Source organism: Halichoeres trimaculatus, unplaced genomic scaffold (genome assembly GCF_033239565.1).
Source record: "Halichoeres trimaculatus isolate MK-OKI-2021-1 unplaced genomic scaffold, fHalTri1.1 fHalTri1_scaffold_7, whole genome shotgun sequence".
NCBI classification, from domain to species: Eukaryota; Metazoa; Chordata; class Actinopteri; order Labriformes; family Labridae; genus Halichoeres; species Halichoeres trimaculatus.
This window is the reverse complement of record NW_027437185.1, coordinates 27,439,016-27,451,394: the sequence shown is the minus strand read 5'-3', so window position 1 is coordinate 27,451,394 and position 12,379 is coordinate 27,439,016. Positions and strand designations below refer to the sequence as shown.

Here is a 12,379-nt window from a genome sequence, read left to right as displayed (position 1 = left end):
ATCTTATAAATCAGACTAATACTAAATGATATTCCTGAAAACCAGAGATCTGTGCATCTGGATCTAATATTAATATGTGGCAAGAGGATGAGTCCTGCTCCTTAAACAGCACTACAAGTTTAGATTTTGCTGCATGACAAAAACTAATGGCTGATTTGTAATACAATGCATAGTCTCCAGAGGATGAACTCAACTTGCCTCTGTGACCTCCTGACCTTTTGTCTTTTCTGCCACCTTCTAGCTGAAATGTCAAAACAGCACAAAGACACTGTATGCTATTAATCTACAAGACAGAATGTTCCCCATCCAGGCTCATGTTCAATTTTTAAATCACTTCTCGGTTGGCAGTGGGAGAAACCTTATATCAGCCATTTCAAATTTCTAGTGACCTTAAATCTTAATTTTTTTCCCTCTGGCACAAGTATGTCGTGACAGTCCTGGTTGCTGAGTTTGGAGAAAGCTGAGTGACTAGCAGAGGACCATCCTCCTAATGTGACACCTGATGATTACGTCCCGGTTCACTGCACTGAGTGGAAGTTCAGAGCCAATGGGAGCAGCTGTGTGTGTGTGTGTGTGTGTGTGTGTGTGTGTGTGTGTGTGTGTGTGTGTGTGTGTGTGTGTGTGTGTGTGTGTGTTGTGTGTGTGTGTGTGTGTGTGTGTGTGTGTAACAGCTGTATGTGGTAAGGTGGCTGGCAGTGTGAGGGGCTGCTCTATGCCAACAACGATAATGACATGGTGTGGGTGAGTGTGTGTATATTGACTGGGATCCAGTGTCAAAGGGGACCAGCTGTGTGTGTGTGTGTGTGTGTGTGTGTGTGTGTGTGTGTGTGTGTGTGTGTGTGTGTGTGTGTGTGTGTGTGTGTGTGTGTGTGTGTGTGTGTGTGTGTGTGTGTGTGTTTTAGAGGGCGCTGTCACAGATAGAAAAACTTAACGTCCCAGTCAGCAGTTTAGCTTCAATTTGCTGGACTCTCTCTATCTCTGACTGCTTTTGCCCTTTATCGCCCTTTTCGTTACCCTTTTCCCTTGGTGTGTTTGTTTTTCCCTTTCCCTCTAGTACACACTCCTTATTTTCCAACTCTCTGTCAGTCTTCCTCTCTTTCTGCCTCTGCCTCTTCTCTCTGATTGCTCTTTCACCCTCCTGTAGGAGCAGTTTCAGGTCACTGTGGAGAGCCTGTCCATTACTAACCTACCCACCAGTAAAGCGGAAAATATGATTTTGTGTGACTATTTGGTTGTGGGGTAGAGTACGGACTTAGTGACCCATCCAGTCTCAATGGGAGTAAAGACTGAGAGATTTAGAGCATTGAGAAACCAAACACTTGTGATTTTTTCAGCTGCTTAGCTGTAAATTAAAACCATCTGATTAGTCTTCAGAAGATTTGTTTTCTAGTTTAAAGCTCTTGAGAGGAGCTTTTGGGTCTGTGATGGTTTAAGTTTCCCCTGTGGACGAAATAACCGTTGCCAGTTTTATTCTGTACATGTACTTAGTGTCATTCTGTTGTTTAACAAATAAATTTTTCACTGATCAAGAGAGTTAAGCCTGGAATTTATGTGTTTAGTCACCAAGATATCTCAACATCTGGGCTGAAAAGTTTATAGCCTGACTGGGAAGAAGTTATGTCATTGTATTTACGTTTCAGCATGATGTTTTCTTGGGTTGTTGCTGTAGCATGACATCCAGACCTGGGGTCATCTCCCCTACCCTTCTTGAATTCAATTGATAAAGCATTCATTGATAAAGCTGGAGCATTATCCCCTAGTGTAGCAACCATGACACCCAGCGTGTCCATGGGGGTTAAACCCTTTTTCTGATATTTGATAACACCACGGTGCCGAATCTGCCCCATATTTACAAAATGTCTCTGGTTCTGCTTTTCAAAGTCCTTAAACGCTACATCAGCATCAGTTAACCTGAAAATAAACCATGCCACAAGTGTCAGGAAATGTTGAATTGAATGCTTGTTAAGTTTCATCTCTATGACATAATTCCTTTCTAGTCAGGCTATGGACTTTTCAGCCCTTCCTACTAGATGGAAATATTCTTTTTCTTCTACTGTCAGTCTGGCTTAAGATTTAATTAAGAATTTGTTCTGGTTGCACTTATAGTTTTAGATGGAGTTTTAGTAAAATTGTTGACAGCAATCTCAAAAGCCGTGTGTACACAAATACAAGTCTTTAAAATGTGAGAATAAAAGCTGTAACATCTCAAGGACACAACAGCTGGTAGACAAAAGAAAACTGTAAGAATTCCAGATTTGATATAAGAAAAGTGAGGTCAGTTCAGGTGTTGATCGAATTAAGCTTGAGAACATGGGTGCTTAATCTTGTAATAAAAGCAGATTTCTCAGTAAAATCTAGTCCAAAAATGTTTGGTAAAGGTCTTTAGACATTGAAAGACGTTTGGTTTTGCAGTTTTCTTCGCCTTTTAAACAATGAATGTAAACATCTTTTGTACTATTAATACCTGTGTAGTTTGGTGGACAGATGCAGGTGTAGTTGTTGACTCCATCCACACAGGTGGAGTTGTTCTCACAGTCGTTGTCTTCACAGTCATCTGGGTTTATTTCACAGCGCTGGCCCTCATATCCTGGCGGACACACACAGCTGCGAACACAAACACACACAGAAACACACACACAGAGTATGTGTTATAAGACGTCTACTGGGCCAGACCTGGGCACACACACTTGAAATAAAATCAGTCAGCCAAATCAATCATCTGTTCAACTTCACTTCCCTTTAAATTTTTCCTTTAAGTACTTTCAAGAAAAGCAATTAAATCTGTACTCGAGCGGTGTATTTTCTGCAGCCTGTGCTGGTTCCTACACACCACTGGAGCCACAGCACATCTGTATTTAGTGGTCTGACAAGAGACACCATTTCATGCCTCATTTTATAGCGGAAATTAAATTTTAACATGACCCTTCAGAATACAAAGTAAACCGCCACACAAACCCTCCCTGACTATCTTGTTTTGCTCTAAAATACAGAGAGAAGCAGGTTCTCCTTTTAAACCCAGCGCTTTCATCCACATCAACCCTGTCTGTCTTGTTGGGGAAAATTTCATTAATGAACTCGAGGAGTCAAAGTTCTTACAGATTGTATCCTCTTAACAAGTAGGAAAGACTTCAAACTCTGAAACCCACCTGGAGCTAAGACCAAACATGCTGAGATAACCTTATTTTCCTATTTCATGCTGCTTTTGTTGAACTTCTTCCACCTGGGTATAATTCAAAGCGTTCTTTTACTCCCCACCATTTATCTTCCTCACTCCTTTTTTTTCTTTCCCCTTTTCCCACCGTTCATATCTAAGTCCGGTTGACTCCTAAAATTAGATCAAATGTCTTCAACACACGCTAGGGCTTCAGTACACAACACCACCAACCACTCCAAGCTTGCTCTCATGTTCTCTCTTACAACTCACAAAGTTCATTGAGTTAAGTTATCTTTAAAGTATAAAATGATGTAAGGTCATCTTTACGCTAAATGCTAAGGAAAGCCTTTAAGCACAAGTAGACCAGGTTAATTACACACAGAGAAATACACGGTAATATGTGGGACACTGTATCCTCTGTCCTTCACACACCCTTGCACCTGTATTTCATTTTTCATTTATGATTCCTTGTGTTTCACTCTCACTCTGACTTTTCTAATCTAACTTTGCTGCTTCACTGAGGCTTCTCACGCTAACACTTATCTCACTCCTCCTTTCTTCCCACACAATATATGATATGCATTAACCCCACCCTGTCTGTCGCTCTGCTACATCTACAGTGGTAAATGTAAAGCAGTTTAAAGATTCAAAACAAGTTTAGGCCAATGAGCTACTATGATTAGCTCATTATTTTTTTGGGGCTAACACATTAGCAATCATTAGCTTATCCAATTACCATGTAAGCTAGTAAGTACAAATAAGCTACAAGAGGGTCAGAGCTACACAGTGAGACCAAATGACAACAACTAATATCAATATATTTGTTTTACTCAAAATTTATATTAAATCAGGGTTTAAATTTAAAGTAGGTGTAAATGAGTTTTCCTCGACTTGTTCAGAGAGACCCACAAAATTAAAGCTTTTTCCATATTTCAAGTTGTCTGACTTTTGTGCTGATAAGATATAACCAAGCACACAATCATTTGCATGACTAGTTTTCATACAAAGGAGAAGAAACAGATTAAAAAAGAATGAGTAGAGAGAAAGAGTGCAAGAGTTTAAAGACAAAAAAGAAATGAAGAGGTGTTCATCTGACAAACACAGGGCAATGAAATCAAATGAGAAGAGCGCTTCAGCTCTGACAGGGTCAGGGAGCACTGTTTGACTAATCAAATCCTGACTTGACATTTAAAGTACATAGTTTGACAAATGGGTCCCTGCAAGGAATGGAGGCTAATTGGACTTATTGAATATCCCAAACTGATTATAAAGCATGTTAAAATGTCAAAGAGGTCTGGTATCTCACTCGTTCCTGTCTTCCTCTCAGTCTCCCACAGGAAGAAAAGCATCCACCTATGTTGGTACTAACATTAAGGAACAGACCTGTAAAGGGTAAGGAGACCCCTAATAGTATTACCAAGCAGGATACCAAAGGCCAGACGCATATCAAAGTTTTACAAAGAGCGGAGGCCTTGTTAAAGGTCTGAGGGAAGGAGCTCTGGTTAATGTATTTATGACAATTATTTCAATCAAAACGGCTGTTTGTCTTCAGTCTGGGACAAAAGAGTGACACTGATGACCTTGACAGGCACAGGGATACCTGTACACCCACTTTTTTTTTTTTTCCTTTTTTTTTTTTTTTTCAAAGCAACATCCATCTATTGCAGAGTCTTTTCTTTCTATGAGGGACAGTAAATAAATAAATACACAAAAATACATTTTTCTCCCTTTTAAATCAAAGTTGCTTATTCCTTCTTCTATTCCTTGTTCTGTTAGGTTTTGAAATAGGTTTATAAAAGAGTTAAAGCTTTTCCATATTGTGTGGCCTGCTTTAGTTTAGAATAAAGGATTGTTTTTTTTTTTTAATTCTCCCCAAAAAAAGTTGTATCTCAGCCTTTTTTCTCAATATATTTTAACAACTACTGACTAGATGACTATGTTTTGTTACATTGTCTCATTAACTGGTAAATTTTAGTCCCTCGGCATAAATTTTGACCTTCTTATAAGGGTCTTATCCCTGTAGAGATTATTCTGGTTTGACAGACAGAATAGGAAACATTTCAGGATTCTACAAAACGCCGACAACATTTAAGCTGTCGTTTTGGACAGGGAAAAAAATGCAGTAGAAGCCGTAAGGTGTACAAAGCCAGATTGAGATTCTGTATCAACTAGACCCTTCACTCCCTCAGCAACTGCCACTGTGAGGCTCTTGACCCCCGATGTCTCCAGTGGAGCTGCTCTGCAGCCAGGAGTCAAACTGTGATTGTGTTGGGCAGCTCCCAGGTGTGAATGTGAGAAACTGTATGAATGTGAAACAAGAGCTTCCTGGAAAGAAGCAGAGAAGAGTTGTACATGATCCCTGAATGGAAAAAGATGAATGAATAAGTTGAGAACATTATGGGCTGGATTTCAGCTGTTATGCAACTGCATAAACCATAGTTTATGTGCATTACAAGTACTTTTCTTTAACTGATAGAGGTAATTCGGACATTAGTAAATGTTGGTTCTTCAAGTTTGATCAAGCTGTTTTTTTTGTCAGAATGGGAGTGTTACATTGTATTGCTCACACATTTTGTTTGTGTGTATTTGTACAAAACTGACAGAATGGTGATAATGTCTTGATATTAATAAACTGTGAACAAACTTTTCACTCCACTGACAGATACATTTCTGTCCTAAACTAAATAATAATATAAATACTATAAGTGGAGTTTAAACTGTTTTATACCCAGCTTGAGACAACAGATGTTGAAGATGATTAAGTAAGTGACAAGGTCAGACAGAGCAAAACCATTTTGCTAAACATAATTTTTCCTTAGAAAAATCTCCTCTCTTCCTGTCTTACCCCCACCAACCACATCATTCACACTCAGACACATACACACAAGCCCAACAGGGAAACACATCATGAGGTCAAACTCAACTGTTATCACAAACAGCAAGTTTGCGAAATCGAATCAGGTTGTCTGTAGTTAGAATTAGGTTTACTCTACTTTGTTAATGATAGAGGTTGAGATTTTTAAGATATACATAGGGACAGCAGGGGAAAATAATAGCCATATGCTTAAACCATGGAGGAAATGTATCTAAGAAGGATTTCCTTGTTGTTTTATTTTTTCAGTACTTAAAAAGCTGCTCTGAAAAAACAGCCAAAGTGGACCAAAAATCTCAAAAAGATAATAATTTTTGGGTGATTACTGATTGATTCAGCATCATAGATGTGTTGGGTTATAAAAGGCATGTGTTGTACCTGAAGTGGTCTTCATGTCCAGGCTGAATGTGGCAGGTTCCTCCATTAGAGCAGGGGAAACTAATGCAGGCATTGATGGGGATTTCACAGTTTTGACCCTGGAGGAGACAACAAAAGGAACAGAGAAGGCAGAGAAGTTAATGCTGAAATCCTTTATTATTATCTTATCAAGAGATCATTCCCCTTGTTCAAAAGAAGACAATAAGCCTCATGTTTTCATTCAGTTCACTGCTAGCACTTTCCAAAAAGTTTAACATCCCTTTTTAATAAACTGTGCCCCGAAAAGTAGTTACATAAAAAGCTGTCATATGTGTTGGTTTTTTGGTTCTACAAGAAAAAGGCTCTTTCTCCCATTGCTTGGAGCTAAGATAATTACCTTTTATTTTTTTACAATTGCAATTAAATAGCAATTTTCTGCTCTGGGAACACGGATCTGTGAATATTTTCACTGCGGTGAAAGAAAATAGCCTGCAGAGAGACGGAGGGTTGAATACATCTATTCCCGTTGGTTAATCTAAAAATACAGCTATTTCTAAACAAACCACTGTACTTCACCATGGAGCTTTCATTTCAGTCCATTTCTTTCTCCCTCACATCTTAAACACACACCCGCACACACATACACACAGACTAACAGCTCACACCTACTGTACAGACTATACAGTATGCACAAATTACTCAGCCCTCTGCCTTGATTCATTACTCTTCTCACCACACACCTGTTTTCTAAATAAACAGCTTCCACAAGGAACTATATCAAGTATCAAAGTTCTGCACACACACTCTCTCTCCACATCGAGCCCAGCGGCTGTAGTTTAATTTCAAACCGCCAAACCTTTGGCCGCCAACACACCCACTTCCTCTGATCAAAGCAGTGAAGAGGACGTTTATTCTTGTGTTCCCTTGCCATCCATCTTCATTATTTCCTCCTCTCTTTACTCTTTCACCACTCTTATTTGTTTATGTTTTGGTCACTCCTTTTCCACTGCTCCCTTTTTCTCACTGTTCCTTTCATTCAGAATGTTGCACATTTTAAACTTCTTCCTGCTACATCTCATTCTCCTCGAGTTTTAGTTCGCTTCAGTCTTCTTACTCTATCGCTTCTTTGCTCTTAATTGCCCATTTTTTGATTCATTATGCACGTTTTAAGTGGCAAAGATTCCAGAAAATATACCCTCTTACATTCATGCACATTCACAGACAAACAGTCACAGTCTATGACCTTGGCGAGTGACATTTTAATTAAAAGTGAGATTAGGATTTTGTCCTCATGTAAAAGGTTAGACGTGTGTGTGTGTGTGTGTGTGTGTGTGTGTGTGTGTGTGTGTGTGTGTGTGTGTGTGTGTGTGTGTGTGTGTGTGTGTGTGTGTGTTTGTGTGTGTGTGTGTGTGTGTGTGTGTGTGTGTTTGTGTGCATGTATGTGTGTGCATGAGTCGATCAGCGTATCTTCTAAGTGCTTGCACACACAAACTTCAAACATGCTGGTAGTTAATCTGAGATGTTACAAGGCTCCACACACACACATATATATATTTTCCTGTAGCATAAATCAGCGCTTGACCAGTAAATTTCCCAATCTTCCCAGTAGGATGGGTCAATTCTTAAACCCTCTTTCTGAAGAACGGTCAATACCTGCAGCACAGTCAGCTGCAGTCATCATTTCTCTATTGATGAACAGGTAGATACATTATGCATGCTAGGCCCGAACTAAGCCTGATAATACCGATAATACCGCCCTGCTTATTCAGCTCGATTATCCATCTATAGGAGAGCTACTTCTCATACAGACAGCTCCAAAAAACAGTCCAGAGATGCAACGGTCTTTCTACTGCTAAGCTACTGAGGTTTTATAATGTTCATGTTTAGGAATACAGGAGTGCAAACATGAGCTACACAGGTTTTTATTTTTTCAACAGGCAGAAAAGTTAAAGATCTTTTATTCTACATTTTGGGATATTCTTAAGTGTAAGTCTGTTTTATTAATCCAATATTAATCAGTTTCTTATACTTTTACGAAATGCAATGTGGGGTGAAGTAAAGCAGTCCTCTACTGAAGTAATTGTTTGCTCAGCTGAGCATGTTTCTTCAGGTTTCTTAAATCTGTTATCTTGTGTCTCACCTTGAATCCATACGGACATGTGCAGTGGTAAGACCCAGTTATTTCAGAGACACAGGTACCATTGTTTTGGCAGGGTGCTGCCAGGCAGGGGGCACACTTAGACATCAGGCTGATATCTACCGGACCTTGGAAAGATAACAGAGACAGGAGGAAGAGAAAAAAGTGTCAAAAGCAAAAGTGACATATTCGGCCATGTTGTACTACAAGTCAAGGTAAATGACTCAATGGATGGAGTGCTAAGACGAGGCCTTTCAAGAAAGAAGGGAGCTTAGCAGAGCAATAAATGGGATTTGTTTCAGAGGGCAAGGAGGAAGATTTGATATACCATACTCTCATCCTCTCCTCAGAAACCTGTTCAGACAATCTTTCTGACACACCAGCACAGGAAACTTTATCCAGCTGTTGCTCTCTTCACACTAAGGTTTCAGGCCATATTTTGTCATTGGTTTTTGATTTTGAAATGCATTTTGTGACCTCCTATCAGTGTTTTGCAACCCTCAAGGGGTCATCATGACCACTTTGGGAACCACTCATGTATTCTACCCAACAGCTTACCAGCAGAAGGACAGTAAACAACCTCTTATTTCAGGCATAAACTCAGACAATGTAAAGTTAGTGATTACTAGGATCTGTTTTTTTTTCAACCGAGAGGAAAAATAAACAGAAAAAAACAGAACTCAGAACCTTTCTGGTAGTTCTTGCCGGGATGTGGCCATTTATCTGTCATGCACATAATTATGTAAATACAAAAGAATTGGCAGTTTTCTACAGCTAAACCACAAAATCAACCTGAGACTGAGTGAACGCCCAACTTTTGGCCATCAGACTGTGTAAAAACAGAACCCAGACGAGTGGAAGAGAGGCCAATCCAGCAGCATTTAAGACCACAAGGTCAAGAAAAAATACACCTACAATCTGAGTAAGGAGAAGGATCAAACCTCAGAAATTCAGAACTTTGCTGGGATAATGTGACTTCAACAAAAAAAGAAAGATTTCACCGGCATCCAGTACGTTTGATATTGAATTGAGTTTTTGTCACATATCTCCTGTCTCTAACATGCAGTATTTACATGCACTAATCTGACTTAATTCAGGGATTAACCCTTGACACGTGCCAATACTGAGAAAGATGTGCACATAGTTTAATATATAGCTGCAGATTTAAAGTGAGCTGAGCTGTGAGAAGAATTGAGAAGATTTACCTTTACACTGAAATCTGTTGAGCGGTGTGGTGAGCAGAAGCCGGTCAGCCATGTCAGGAGGTCCAGTGCAGCGAGCAATGCCTACAAAACAAACGTTTATTAACACTAGCAGATGCAGTTTTACACAAAATAAGACAGATAATCGAATACTCTGTACACAAAGAACAGGGCTGCAGTTTTATTGTGATTTTTCTTCTTACCAGGCTCTTTAAAACCAGCCTTGACCCACTGAGAGAGCCAACGCAGGTCACAGTTGCAGTACAGCGGGTTGGCACCAAGAGCTCTAGAAACACACACAAACACAAAACAAAAAGTGTAATCTTTAACGCTTGAATCAAAAACAAAACACGCACAGAAAAGAAACACTATGAAGCTGTTTAGCTACTTACAGGTGGGACAGGGAAGTGAGGTGGTTGAAAGCCCCCTCAGGTATCGTTGAAAGGTCATTACCATGGAGAGTGCTGGAGCAGAGAGAAAACACAGACAGAGATTTCATGAATTCTAAACACCTTGTTACAAATTCAAGGGGTCACTGATTGACCTTTGCTTAATTTATCTTGTAGTTAATTCATTTGAGTCAGAAACACATGTTTCAATTTAATCTGACTCATATGGCGAAGAAAAATGAGCAACATAGCTTTTTCTATTGATATCAGTCAGTCATTCTTAATGTTAAAACTACGTGTTCATCTCCACAGACCTACATTTCAACTGACGCTGCACTACTGTAACTTACACAATCATTTTTCTGAGATAAATAGCAGAGACATGAAAATCACTGTTTAATATGTTTGTGAATGACCTAGAAACGTCTTTACATGCTGTCAATGAATGCTCTACATTAAGATCGAGTCTTTAAGCTGTATATAAAACCCCTGATGGATATTACAACAAATGAGTAAGAAAAACTCCCACCTTAAAGCATTCGCAGCAAGCTTCTACACCAACCCTGACCCACTGCATGCTAAATAATTTAAATTATTTGTTTTCCCAGCAGCAGACACACCATCATCCACTTCTTTAATGGTAAATCAATGAAATATTTATGACAGAATAACAGAAAATCAACAGGACGTTCGTTTTCATTGTTGAGCAATAAGGCCTGAGCTTGAATCTAAACGGGCTCATCTGGCGAAATTAGGTTTTGTCTGTGTGTGCGTGGGGGTGTGTAGAAGGGGACAAACTGTCAGAGGAACAAACAGCAGGCTGTGGTGTAGAACGGTGTGAGTATATGTGTTTTGGTTTTTGGCCTTCAGGTTTTTGTCCATGTGATGTGATATGTGTGTGTGTGTGTGTGTGATTGAAAAACTTTTGTCTCCATGGGCTCAGGCTATGTAGAGTGTGTGTCCTCTGTGTCTTGCCATTTAAGTGTGTTGCCTGCTGGATATAAGTTCACATTCCATTTGAGCGAGGAGTGCAACAGGGGACAGCTATCAAACCAACACTACTGGGAAAAGTGTGAGTGTGTGTGTGTGTGTGTGTGTGTGTGTGTGTATGTTCAGGTCAGTGTGCTCTAGACTTCACTGCTTCTTAATATGTGTGTATCTGTGAAACTTTGTATGCTGATGTGCATCAGTGTGCGTGTTTGTTCATCTATGTGCAGTGGTCTAACAGCCCCCGCGCAATACTGGCCCAGAGGGGGTTATGGGTAATGAGGAAGTGACAGTGATGGCTGCCTGGCAACCAGTTGCTACGCGGGGGCAGAAAGGGATCAGTCCCCACGGCAACATCAACTAAAATGAAAGAAAGAGAGGAGGGAGGAAAAGGAAAAAAATGATCACTGAAGTTCTGCAAGGTGAAAGAAAGAGTCGATAAAAAGAGAGGAGGCCAGAAATAAAGATGACTTCTCAGAGGGAGGAACGCTGAGTTTTGCTGTCTGAACAAACAGTGGTGGCAAAGTTCAGGAGAAAGGTGGACAGAGAACAGAACGAGGTAAAATGTCTGATTTACTGTCATTATTTCAGACAGAAAAACCTCTCTGAAACAAGGATCATAGTCTTTGGGCACTCGCGAATGGAGCCAGTTATTCATGTAGATTAAGAAAATATTGGCGCTTGCTGTGAATGCAAAGCAGTAAACTTATTCCTATTACTTTTTTACACTTTAGCTGTTGAAATAGCATAAAATCAAATCTAAAATGTTTTCTTTTTAAATGTCAATCTGTCTCTTATATTATGTCTCATCACTCTGTTAAACACGTTGAATTGACTCAGTGTATGAAACAGGCTGTACAAATAAAGCTGCCTTGTCTTTTGTTGTTCAGAGTTTCACATCAGACAAACTGTAAGCTGATGTTCAATCTTTAAAATCTTATTATATGAACTCTAAACAAGAAATTTAATTCACCTCTGTTAGGATGAAGTTGAGACACACATCTTAAAAACAGATCTTAGTAACTGGTGGTAGAGTTTGTTTTCCTCTGATTCTGACCTTTTCTTAGTTGCTACAAATTATCTTCAGGGGTGACTTAACCTTTGAAAGCCTTATTTCTTTTACAGACCTGAAATTATACAACTTCAGAGTGCTGCTGGGAAGTTTTGGTATGAACCAAGACCCTTAAAACTTCTGTGTGCAGTCGGGTTACAGGTCATGTTGAAACAAAACTAAAATAAACTTCTTTAACCCTCCTGATAATAAATAGTAACAGAGAGTAG

General features: G+C 39.5%; 1 protein-coding gene across 2 annotated transcripts in view; it reads right to left on the bottom strand.

Annotated features, from left to right (window-relative positions):
* Positions 1 to 12,379, bottom strand: part of slit3 (slit homolog 3 (Drosophila)) — a 266,848-nt gene that overhangs the window by 20,639 nt on the left and 233,830 nt on the right. For both annotated transcript variants that reach the window (XM_074674087.1, XM_074674088.1), the window contains 6 exons: positions 10,115 to 10,186; positions 9,926 to 10,008; positions 9,726 to 9,806; positions 8,524 to 8,648; positions 6,405 to 6,502; positions 2,465 to 2,604 (listed from right to left, as the gene is read on the bottom strand). In XM_074674087.1, the coding sequence (XP_074530188.1) occupies positions 2,465 to 2,604; positions 6,405 to 6,502; positions 8,524 to 8,648; positions 9,726 to 9,806; positions 9,926 to 10,008; positions 10,115 to 10,186 (599 nt within the window). The remainder of the gene's footprint in view (positions 1 to 2,464; positions 2,605 to 6,404; positions 6,503 to 8,523; positions 8,649 to 9,725; positions 9,807 to 9,925; positions 10,009 to 10,114; positions 10,187 to 12,379) is intronic.